We start from the raw sequence: 13,128 nt of genomic DNA, 5'->3' as shown, positions 1-13,128 counted from the left end.
ATATATATATATATATATATATATATATATATATATATATATATATATATATATATATATATATATATATATATATATATATATATATATATATATATATATATATATATATATATATATATATATATATATATATATATATATATATACACTGGTTTAATTCCCGAACAATTATAGACAATGATTAAGGGGTGTGGGAAATAATCGGTGTTATATTTGTACTCTCTTCTTAATTTCATATGTCTACGTTTCGATCCACATTGGGATCTTCTTCAGGACAACTAAAAACATGAATATAAATCAGCACATGTATGGAAGACAAACAATAAAATGAACCTACCGAAATACAGAGGCGTTCAAGTTGTTTCCAGAATTACAGCAATCATAATAATAATACGCAGTTAACACAGGGTAAACTGTCAGGAGGTGCATATATCCAAATGAATATGATAAATCCTATATAGCCTGCAGCAATGAAACCATAATCAACACAAAAAGGCACATTCGGAAGTTTCTAAACTATAGAGCATCAAAGAGGGGTTAAACGAAGCGGAAGCTAGGTGGAAACCCGTGAACATAGGTCTCAAGGAATTGTCATATTTTTCATTTATCACATTAATTATTTATAAGATGTTGTTATTGTGTTATTTTCAATTTAATTTATTATATTTATTCTATTTTATTCATTAAATGTCACATCATTATCACTATCACATTTCCAGTCTGTTCACTCATTCATCTTTATCTAGTTGTCTTCTTTACACTTCGGTATCACTATTCCAGTCCTTTTCTCCAGTCAATTGTTCTCCCCTTTATTTGTCCTCGTGATTCACTCTCACTAAAACACGGTTCGGTAAACAGGTCCCTCTCACCGACCACATTACCCGGTTCTTAATCACTTGTCAGGTTCGAAATTGACCAAGTACTAACTTTTGCCAACCTTTCACTCTCACTGAAGGATGGAAAATGTGGGTGGAAATTCAAACATCCGAGGCTCATCCACCATCCAGTGTACCCATTTCAGCTCCACTTAGTGGCCTCGCCACCTCACTCTCACTGAGTTGGCCGAAACGGATCAAGTATGTGTAGATACTACTGATATTATTGATGTCTCTTCTATAATTCATAGAATTGACCTGTCGTATGATGTGGTACATTTCTAGGAAACATCGTTTGCTTCCATTCCGCTCACAGTCAAGGACCTGGACAGAGTCATAGTCCATGAGATGATCCCTGTTCCTGGTATGGTCGGCCAATGCACAAATCTTTTTGGGGTTTTTTATGTCGCTCTTGTGCTGTGTCAATCTTTTCTTTAATTGTTGTGATGTCTGGCCTATGTAAACCTCCTCACATACAGAGCAAGGGACTAAATATACTACGCCACTCTTGTTCATGGTGTTGATTCTTTCTTTTGTGCGACTAAAAAGTTTATCAATCTTAAACTCCGATCGGGGTATCAATCTCACGTTTGAGGTTCTTAGGAGACTGATCAATGCATTGGTTAGACCCTTGACCAACGGAATGGATGAATAGAGAAGGTTGACGTCTGTTGTGGCGAATGCGCTCGTGTCTCCATTTCGTTGTCGTTCAGGTGGACTGGAATTGGAATTGTAAATTAGCCTATTCAATAGATTTCTGGGGTATCCATTCTCCATCATCAACTGATGTAAGAGTCTGAGGTTCTTCTGCCTTAAGGAGTGGTGGGAAATTCTCAAGATGCGATTTTTTAACCCCAACACCATGTTTACTTTCTGCGAATGTGTATGATTGGAAAGATAGTGTAAATATCTTCCTGAAGCGGAAGGTTTCTGATACCAGTCAAGGATCAGCTTGTTATCAGATGCCCTGATGACCCTTGTGTCCAAAAAAGGGACACTTCTGTTGGTTTCCTCCTCTAGAGTAAATTGTATGCGGTTGTGTTGGGAGTTGAACTTGTTTAGGAGGTAAGTTACCTTGTCTTCAGGCACCGAACAGATGATGTCATCCACGTATCTTTTCATCAGTGGGATGTAAAAAAGGACTCCTATGAGTCCATTATCAAGCACAAACTCCATCAGATTCGCAATGGGCGAGCTGGAGCTAGAGCCCATTGGGGAGCCAAAAATCTGAAGGTAAAAGTTGTCATTGAAGATGAAGTAATTGGATTCAAAAAGAAACCTGACAATGGCCATGAAGTCCTCCCTTGGTATGGTGGTATAGCAGGCTATGGCCTCCTCTTGCTTTTGCCAATCTGGTGTTCAGGTTCGCCCAAGATTTGAGGTCTCTAACTGTTACCTCTTTTCACCAATATTTCCTGGGAGTTGACGGAGAAGATAATATTGGACAATTGGAGCAGGATTGAGACTGTCACGAATATTCCTAGGCCTAAATTTGTTAACCTATTGAAGTTCCTTTTCGATTCCAACTATTTCAAATACAAAGGTGAATTTTACTCTCAAATCTTTGGGTGCCCGATGGGCAGCATCCTCAGCCCAACTTTGGCAGCTCTGGTGATGACGGTGTTGATCGGATATTGCCTTGGCAAACTATCTTTCATTCCAGCATTCTTGTTCCAGTATGTTGATGACATTATATTGGCCATTCCTTCAAATATGAAAGAAGAACTCCTAAGGATCTTCAACTCCTTTAACCCACATATACAGTTTACCATAGAGGAAGAGAAAGACAGATTTGTCCCATTCCTAGACACCAAAGTGATACGTTCTGAGGACAACTCAGTCAAGCTGGATTGGTACAGAAAGCCGACCAGCTCAGGAAGATATGTCCACTTCAATTCAAGCCATGATTGGCAAATGAAGATCAACGTTGTTAACAACCTAAAGAACAGAATAATAGGCCTTACTCACATGGATTTCAAACAGAGTGCTCTGAACAAATTATATGACATCCTAAAAGACAATGGATATCCCCATGGCCTGCTTAAGAAGTTGATATTCTCGACATCCAATCGACGGATTTCACCCGATCCTCCTGAACATCCTCCTACTACACTGCCTGAACAAAGACAGGACGCTCCCCACGAGAACTCACATGTCAGCCAAATAAAGTTTGCATCTCTGCCTTCATTACCTGGTTTGACCAGTAAACTGGTTCACATTTTTTCCTCTATTAGCAACGTTAAAATTTTCCCCAATAAATTTCTCTTCACCAATCTCAAAGACAGAGCGGACGTTCTTTCCAGCTCTGATTGTGTCTACTCAGTGAGATGTTTAGACTGTGATGGGGTCTATATCGGACAAACCTCCCAATCCCTAAAAAGAAGATTCGCGGTTCATAAAAGCGACGTCAGACTACACCCTGACAGATGTGCCCTTGCTTTGCATGCTGCGAGAGGTGGTCACGTTTTCGATTTCGATAATCCGAAGATACTGTATTCTTGCTCAAATAACACAAAGCGGGTTTTTTTGGAAATGTGCTATATTAATGAGCAATCAAATCCTGTCAATAAGCGTACCGACATTAAGGGTCTTAGCAACATTTATAATTATTTGCTCGCTTTGGACTCCAAAAGCGACATCTCTCCTCAACTCTCACAAACTTTATAATGTCATCCCACAAAATATGAGGATGGTAATTGTTCTCACTTTCGCTTTGGATTCCGGGGCGACATCTCTATTCCAAAACTCACAACCTATTTCACTTTTAAAGAAAAAGATTTGACAGATTGTCATAGTTCTCTGTGGTCTGAGGATTTGTCTGTCCTCTGTGTCAACTTTTGGCGCCAGTGTGCTTGTAACCTAATTTAGCGATCTTTTTGACACGATTTTATTTGTGTTATTACTTAAAGAATATTCATGTAGTTTCTCAAGATTGATGTAGTTTTCTTCCTTCCAATGATTTGTAATTGGTTGGACACATGCTGATTGTTTCTTTGCCATTCTTTCCACAACTGGTCAAACGTAAGTTTTTGTCTTGCTGATTTTTTAGTCTGTTAAATTTTAGAGGTTTTTATTGACTTTTTTAGCATCCTGATGAAGGACCTAAACAAGTGTCCGAAATATAGATGTGCATGACAAATGGTTGTTTGATTTGTCTACATAGCCCCTTTATACCGAGTACCCAATAATTAAGTAGATTAGAAAATACGGCAATACTCCTTATATATATATATATATATATATATATATATATATATTACAGCCCTGATTTTTCTCTTTCTGCTGGACCATCGTCCGTTATATTTTATTTCATATATTCTCATAATTCTAAAATAAAAAGATGTCAGTAATCCATGTAGTTGTTCAATTTATGAATTCTTGAGATTGTCTGATTTTTTAGTTCTGTTTTGTTTTTTATTTGAGTTTTTTTATATTTTATTTTATATATTCTCATAATTCTAAAATAAAAACATGTCAGTAATCCATTTAGTTGTTCAATTTCCCTTTCAAGAATGAGAGCAGAATGTGAAGGTACCTATATGGGGAATTTTTTTTTGTACAACATGAATTTAATTTTTATTTTCATTACCTATCCACGTGAAAGGTATGTAGAAATACCTACAAAAATTCTGTATTTTGTTGATTCAAAGGTATCTAGATTGACATTCAAAAAGTATATATGGTATTCTTGATGTTTTTGCCAATTTAAAATTTTCACCGTGGGATGAATATTCTACATTGAGGAAAACCTAGAAAATACCATATACTTTTACAACTTCAGTCAAGATACCTTATATATAATCGAAATACACACAGAATTTTCTTATTTTTACATTCCTTTCACCTGAATAAATAATGGATCACATCACCGAAAATTTAGAATTTCAATATATCCTCGAAAAATGCCCTCCTTTTTAAATCGAACACTCACGCGATTAGTTCCGGTCTATCCTGAGGATTCAACAGCATACTTCCCATATTTTCAGTGATCTCACGCCAGTTGGGGTTACAGGTGAAAGTGACGAAAATGGAGGGTCTGCCATATTTTGCTACAATGGCCATTGCATCTTGATAATTTTGCTGCATGAAACGTGCCCCTCCGATGAACGAACTCGGTAGGATAGTAACTCTACCTATTCTTTCACCACCGTCTGGTTCCACCACCGTTCTTCGCGCAATATAATCTTGGAGCCCGACGTAGCTCTCGACGCGTAATTTCTTCTGATGCGTTCGCAAAAAATTTAATCGGAAACCTTCTAACTCGACATATTTGTCAACGATGAACTGTTGAGCCAAGCGTCCAGAAAGAAGGATCGGGTTAAAATGATTTGCACGAATCATCAGACGGTAGCACTCGAATTCTAATTTTGAAATCCGTTCATTTCCAATTGTTTTCTGCAACCCAGTCGACCATCCCAATTCTCCGTTAGGGAAAAGTAATGGATAACAGAGAGCATCAACAATTGGAGACAATTTTGGGATATCCTTAATTTGGAAACTATTACTTGTACTTATTAAATTTACACGAACTGTGCCTGGTGGAGGTATATCCCTGTCGACTGTGCGAAAAATAGCGCCGAGATTTCGGTGTAAGTGGAAGGTGTCGCGTAGACCTTCCTGTTGGTTCCTGGTTGTTGGTGGAAATATAGGCCTAGTTGCAGGACGGAATCGTTACCACTGGTTCGTCGTGTGTCAAGAACCACTTGGCCTAGGGTAGAGTACATTTGGGCGTATGAGTGAGTTTCCCTCAGCAGAGCATCTATTTGCCCTAATAATCGGGGGTTGCAACCGTCTCCAACTCCTTTTGATGCCCTCTTCTTCGTGGCTTCTCCTGAATCCACGAAATACAGCGATCCAAATGCTGGATCGGATGGGCAAACATCGCCTACTCGGTGGTATATCTGCCCTGAGACCACAACAACAGGGGCTCCTCTCGCCAAACCTTCTCTTTGAACGATTGTCGTGGAGCCGAGGGCGAGCAGCGTGTTGTAACTTCTTATATGTTGTATGAAGTTCTTCGATTGAGGGTGGTTGTTCATGATCAAAGCCTCCAGCAGGTCCGGATAAACGGCACTCACCGGAAGGCTCACTGCGCCTCTTTTGCAGCAAATCATATTCTCGGTGCGAAAAAATAGAGCTCCACAGAAAGAGCACTCACTACTAAGCGCCTCAAGGTAATGGGCAGGCGTGTCCTCCTGATGTTCAGCGACATCACACACAACAGACGTAGAGGTTTCCGTTTCGAAATTATCGTCCTGTCCAACTTCGCAATTTTCCGATATCATCGATGACAAAACTGCTTTTGTATATATTCTTTCAGATGGAACGACTCCAAATGAGGTGGAATCGTATTCCTCCAGTAAATAATACTGGTCTCCATCTGACAAATTATCCACAGAAACCATTCGCACCTCTATCGGAGTCAAATTGTAGAGCAGAACAGGAGAATAATTTTGCAATAAATAATTCAATAAATATTGGAGATTATTGAAGCTGAGCAAGCATGCTTTACCTTCCTCTTCTATACATTCACCGTTCGCCCCACGACTGTGAGAATCGAATAGATAATAGGAGTTCGCTATTTTTCCTATACAGGTAGATAATTCCCCAGACGTGAATATAGCGGAAGTATAATTTCGAAAAACCTGTGGTAGACCTTGCGCTAACGGAATATCGAATTCTTCATGATTTTCAATGTTTATATGACCCACAACTGAATCTTCCTCATTTATATGCAATGAAAAACAAACGTTATTGATTTTGAACTTTGGAAACACCTCCACAACTAACAAATGATTAAAAATGGGTAAATTTCGCGAAAAAATTGATTTTAAATATAATTTATCCCCGTAATCCAAAATATCATCTATGATCGCAGAACACCAAGCATTGAAGGGGAGAAGTTTTCCATAAGCCAATGCAACTGCCGCGATTGCAGTACATTGGTGACCTCTGGAATCCCGACTAAATCGTAAATCATTTTGGTTTCGAGAACCTCTTACGATGGTTTTGAAGATCACGGATTGCCTTTCATCATTATTATCACGTTGAGAAGATGAAATCAACGGAGTCATTACTTTGTCCTTGCTGGATCCTGCTATTCCAATTCCATCAGAAATATCTTAATTTGAAAGTAATAAAATAAATATAATTTACTGAACGTGAGTGAATGTTCTCAATTCATGTGATATATTAGTAGTTTTATAAAATATAATTCAATACATGAATGTGATGTTCAGCGACATCGCATACCCCAGTCAACCAGTTTCAGTCACAGGGAAGTTGTTGGGGATTACCACTGTGGAAATGCGACTTCACAATGTGGGTTTAAAAAAGGTCCACCAGTACTTATTGGAGAGTACATCCGTACATCACATAGAAGATGTAAAAAAAGCGCCATAGACATCAACATTGCGACTTCTCATGTTGGCAGTTTTTGGAACGAATATTCAACAGAATAAACTACTGAAGTGTATCCTCTATTGAAGTTATATTCATGTTCAATTCGTTACTTACCATTGTGGCAATTAATTTGCACTCTATATTTGTCTTCCATGCGACTCAAAATAATGTTGAATTTGCAATTTCCATGGAATTATTATGCATATAGAATATCCTTGGATATTCAATAGGTACCACATATAATAATCTCCAGAAGGATTTTGGACTTTGCGAAACTTATAAGGTAAGAAATAGTGTCATTCAATTTTATAAAAAAATTTCGTTAATTAAATCATTCAGAAGTGGATGCGAATCATCCTGCAGTAAACCAAAATTTGTTACTGAAACCACTAATTTTCCACGTGAAACGTTTCTCTTTATGGTTCATATATATTTGCGAGACATAGGTACACCCAGCACCAGAAATGACCTACGTATGAAAGGTTTATATGAAACGTTTCTATGAAAATGTTTCTGAATTAAAAACACAAACGTTCCAAATTGAAAATTACGGTCTCTTATTCTAGCTTAAAGCTTCCTTAAGTGTCATTTTTAGTAGGACAAAAGATTGTCACGAACTAATAACACATTACAAATTGACTTATTTCAGCTTCGAGTCGAATCATGAAGAGAAGGAAGAGTGGAGCAAGCAAACGAAGAAGGGAAAGAAAGTTTTCGTTCCAGGTATTTGAGATATTTTTGTATAATATTTTTGTTCGACTTTTTCACAAATGAATCAGAAATCTGTGGAATTTTATAGAATCTGAAAATGTTTTCGGAAAAATTCAATGAGTGATATATTTTCCAATATTCCTTTTCACCTTCAATACTTTGAAAAATTAATTATCTTGCAAGAACACTAAATTACGAAATATAAAATTTAAATTTAGCATATTCTACAGTAATTCCACATATAACTAAATTTCATTATATTCAATGAGAGTTCAATGTATTGAATTATATTTTATAAAACTACTAATATATCACATGAATTGAGAACATTCACTCACGTTCAGTAAATTATATTTATTTTATTACTTTCAATGGTAAGTAACGAATTGAACATGAATATAACTTCAATAGAGGATACACTTCAGTAGTTTATTCTGTTGAATATTCGTTCCAAAAACTGCCAACATGAGAAGTCGCAATGTTGCTGTCTATGGCGCTTTTTTTACATCTACTATGTGATGTACGGATGTACTCTCCAATAAGTGGTGGACCTTTTTTAAATCCACATTGTGAAGTCGCATTTCCACAGTGGTAATCCCCAACAACTTCCCTGTGACTGAAACTGGTTGACTGGGGTATGCGATGTCGCTGAACATCACATTCATGTATTGAATTATATTTTATAAAACTACTAATATATCACATGAATTGAGAACATTTATTCACGTTCAGTAAATTATATTTATTTTTTTACTTTCAAATTCAGATATTTCTGATGGAATTGGAATAGCAGGATCCAGCAAGGACAAAGTAATGACTCCGTTAATTTCATCTTCTCAACGTGATAATAATGATGAAAGGCAATCCGAGATCTTCAGAACCATCGTAAGAGGTTCTCGAAACCAAAATGATTAACGATTTAGTCTGGATTCCAGAGGTCACCAATGTACTGCAATCGCGGCAGTTGCATTGGCTTATAGCAAACTTCTCCCCTTCAAAGCTTGGTGCACTGCGATCATAGATAATATTTTGGATTACGGGGATAAATTATATTTAAAATCAATTTTTTCGCGAAATTTACCCATTTTTAATCATTTGTTAGTTGTGGAGGTGTTTCCAAAGTTCAAAATCAATAACGTTTGTTTTTCATTGCATATAAATGAGGAAGATTCAGTTGTGGGTCATATAAACATTGAAAATCATGAAGAATTCGATATTCTGTTAGCGCAAGGTCTACCACAGGTTTTTCGAAATTATACTTCCGCTATATTTACGTCTGGGGAATTATCTACCTGTATAGGAAAAATAGCGAACTCCTATTATCTATTCGATTCTCACAGTCGTGGAGCGAACGGTGAATGTATAGAAGAGGAAGGTAAAGCATGCTTGCTCAGCTTTAATGATCTCAAATATTTATTAAATTATTCATTGCAAAATTATTCTCCTGTTCTGCTCTACAATTTGACTCCGATAGAGGTGCGAATGGCTTCTGTGGATAATTTGTCAGATGGAGACCAGTATGATTTACTGGAGGAATACGATTCCACCTCATTTGGAGTCGTTCCATCTGAAAGAATATCTACAAAAGCAGTTTTGTCATCGATGATATCGGAAAATTGCGAAGTCGGACAGGACGATAATTTCGAAACGGAAACCTCTACGTCTGTTGTGTGTGATGTCGCTGAACATAAGGAGGACACGCCTGCTCATTATCTTGAGGCGCTTAATAGTGAGTGTTCTTTCTGTTGAGCTCAATTTTTTCGCGCCGAGAATATAATTTGCTGCAAAAGAGGCGCAGTGAGCATTCCGCTGAATGCCGCTTATCCGGACCTGCTGAAGGCTTGATCATGAACAACCACCCCCAATAGAAGAATTCCATATAACATATAAAAAGTTACAACAAGCTGCTCGCCCTCGGCTCCACGATAATCGTTCAAAGAGAAGGTTTGGCGAGAGGAGCCCCTGTTTTTGTGATCTCAGGGCAGATATACCACCGAGTAGGCGATGTTTGCCCATCCGATCCAGCATTTGGATCGCTGTATTTCGTGGATTCAGGAGAAGCCACGAAGAAGAGGGCATCAAAAGGAGTTGGAGACGGTTGCAACCCCCAATTATTAGGGCAAATAGATGCTCTGCTGAGGGAAACTCACCCATACGCCCAGGGGCGCTATTCTTGACATCATTCGTAAGTCTGCGTATTCGCATAGCTGCGAATTGTCTATTTGCGAATACTTCCTTAAAGTGATATTCTTGACAACCCTTCACAAAACCCTGCGAACGTCATCATTCGCATTTTTCAATACACTTGGCAACGGCGCAACTTTGCTTCATTGGACATTACATGCATCAGTCTATGACATATTTCTATTAAAGTGTCACTTGTTTTCTTGTGTTTGTGTGTCATCTTGAAAAGAAACTGTTTACAGAGACACTTCTGTTTATATAATAATTATATGTTATATAAATCGAAACAAAATGAGCACTTCTATCAGTTCAGTCAAAAGCAGGCATAGAAATGCATCGATGGAGCCAAAAGAACCGTTACTAGAATTCATGAAGAAACATCCCAAACTGATGTCTAGAAAATTTTCGAATGATTTCATCTTAAGAGATGCTCAAAGTTTGTGGCAAGAAGTGTCAGAGCTATTAAACAGTTGTGGAGGAGGTGCATGTGAGGATTAGAAATCCTGGAGGAAGGTTAAATATCCTGAATGAATTCGAGGAATCGTAAATATATATTCACATTTATTTGAACCCCCCCCTGGCTACGCCCGTGTTCAAACCTTTATGTGATTTAGTAGTTTTTACATTTTGATTCATCCTTTTTTTTTGTTTTTTTTTGCAAACAGTTATTATTCCTCATTTATAACCTTGTGTGTTCAGTATATATATATATAGTATGTGGTGTAGAGTACGCTGCAAGTGCGAGGATCACAACGGCCAAAAGTCTTCTGTAGGACATTCTCTTGGCTTTGTTGGAGGCATCAGCTATATGCTTAGACCAAGACAGATCCTCAGTGTAGTATATTGGTTTCTAGAAAATATTATATCCTCTCATTATTTATACTGGAGTTTATTATTTTAAAAATTAAAACATTTATTCATCAATTAATCCGAAAAAAGTTACATATTAGCTGAGCTTTAAGTCTCCTTCCTGCAGCCAGTTGAGAATTTACTCGGCCAACTGCATTCTCGATATTTTCATGATTTCCACTAACAATAATTCCAAAATCAACAACCTCCCTTTCCTCATCCTCTGGCATAGAGGTGTTATGCTCTATACACATATCGTGAAGTACAACACAAGCATTTATTATTCTGCATGCTACATCAGGTTTATAATGCAGTACTCTGTGCTTCAGAAGACATCTAAAACTCATTTTCAGAACACCATTCCACCTTTTAATCAAACTTCTAGTCCTATTGTTGGCCACATAATATTTATATTCGGGGGTATTCTGGGGAGGTTCACCTTCCAGTGGTGTCAAAAGTAATGTCCTAAGGGGATATCCCGTATCACCTAATTGAAATGAATTAGAATAAGGATAGAAATTGCTCTCGAATGAGTATTGTCGAGAGTATTGTACTTACCCAATAAATAATAATTGGTGTATCCTTGTTCATGCAAATTTGTAATTATATTTAAAACATTTGAATTCCAAATGAAGGCATCATGTGCACTTCCTGGGTAACGTGCGTTTACATTCGTTATTCTCAATCTACTGTCACATATCTAAGAGAAAAATGTAGTGAAGATTTAAATTTGGAATTTCCTTAGAGTGCATACTAACAAGTTGAACATTGATAGAATTGATAATTATCGTAAACGATTTACGATTAACATAAACATGTTCTGGATATTCTTCATCTTCTACCTTCGGTGGAAAAATAGCTATGTGAGTACAATCAATGCAGCCAACAACACCAGGAAAACTGTAATTTTCATAAAATCTGCAAGATTATCATCAGTTACTGAATGATCCATAGTTATTGTGAACAAATTTCAACTTCGAATGAATACCCACCCAAGTCTTAGTGTATTCAGCTCCTCTAAACTTCTGGGAAAATGGACCCATCGATTGAAAACTTCGGGTTCATTCAAAGCTTGGCTCACTTCTTCCAGAGATCTTGAGACAGAAGGTTGAGACACTGACATAAACAAATTTCTTCCGATGTCCATTTGATAACTTCGTAAAGTTACCAAAACCTATAGAACAATAGAATGAATCTTTATGATAATAAAAGGTTCAAATCAGTGGAACATACTCTAGTTGTTATGCTTAAATCAGTTGGCCTTCTGTGAGGACGCATGAAGGGTGTTAAGTCGTGAAAGAAGAATGTTGTGTTGCCTAGGTGGTCTGCTTCGGGGGTTTTTTCGACCCGAGAACTAGCGCCATACGGCTTTCGGCGAAAGCATACATCGCGACTTGCGTACGACATATAAGTCAATGTCGTCAGTTTGTTTACCACGAGAACGTGCTTCTAATAAATTCAGAAAAGTTATTAAAATTCATTGCTATTCTATCATCTAAAGTTGAGGAAGATTTGTTTCGCAAACTTCTCGTCACCATACGATTATTCATCTGTTTTCTTCGGTGAAGAAATATTCATCTGCTTTCTTCGGTCATCTGTTTGGACGGAAAATTTGAGGTTGAGCAACCAAAACCAAAGGTGAAGTGCCCTTGGAGCCTTGTGCAACCGGTGGAGTGATCGCCACGAAGCAAGTGCAGAGGAGGTTATCCCCTTTTTCCCTCCTGGAGCCAATTCTGCTACTGAGTTGAGTGGAGGATCACAGGACTTCATACGTCAACGTCGACTTCTGGGTGAGTGCCTTCATCTGATCGGTTGCTCAATTTTCGTAATTATTTTCATCTGAAATTGATCGTTGCAGTTGCCGATCATTTATTGGTGCCGAAGAAACCAGGGAATCTTTAGATATTCAGTCTAATTTCATTCATCTGATTGCTTTCATTTCATATTTCATTGTCGTTATTTCATTCGGAGAAATTAACAGTGCAATTCTTTATTTGTTTTTTTTTGTTATCGCTCATCATCTGTTTGTTATCTTCGCATCGTCTGTTCATTTCAGCGAAGTTTTCGGAATTCATTTAGCTACCGGGGTTGTTCAAGAAGTAAA

General features: G+C 37.5%; 2 protein-coding genes across 2 annotated transcripts; one reads left to right on the top strand and one right to left on the bottom strand.

The window, feature by feature from the left end:
* Positions 1 to 995: 995 nt before the first annotated feature.
* On the bottom strand, positions 996 to 2,090 carry LOC123317727. The gene has a single exon (XM_044904336.1). The coding sequence runs from the start codon at positions 2,088 to 2,090 to the stop codon at positions 996 to 998; it is 1,095 nt and encodes a 364-aa protein (XP_044760271.1).
* A 363-nt stretch (positions 2,091 to 2,453) lies between these two features.
* On the top strand, positions 2,454 to 3,545 carry LOC123317726. Its single transcript, XM_044904335.1, has one exon. It carries the CDS (start codon positions 2,454 to 2,456, stop codon positions 3,543 to 3,545), a length of 1,092 nt encoding a protein of 363 aa, XP_044760270.1.
* The last annotated feature ends 9,583 nt before the right edge of the window (positions 3,546 to 13,128 follow it).

This window comes from Coccinella septempunctata, chromosome 7 (genome assembly GCF_907165205.1).
Source record: "Coccinella septempunctata chromosome 7, icCocSept1.1, whole genome shotgun sequence".
NCBI classification, from domain to species: domain Eukaryota; kingdom Metazoa; phylum Arthropoda; class Insecta; order Coleoptera; family Coccinellidae; genus Coccinella; species Coccinella septempunctata.
The sequence above is the reverse complement of the archived record's forward strand: the minus strand, read 5'-3'. Positions and strand labels throughout refer to the sequence as shown.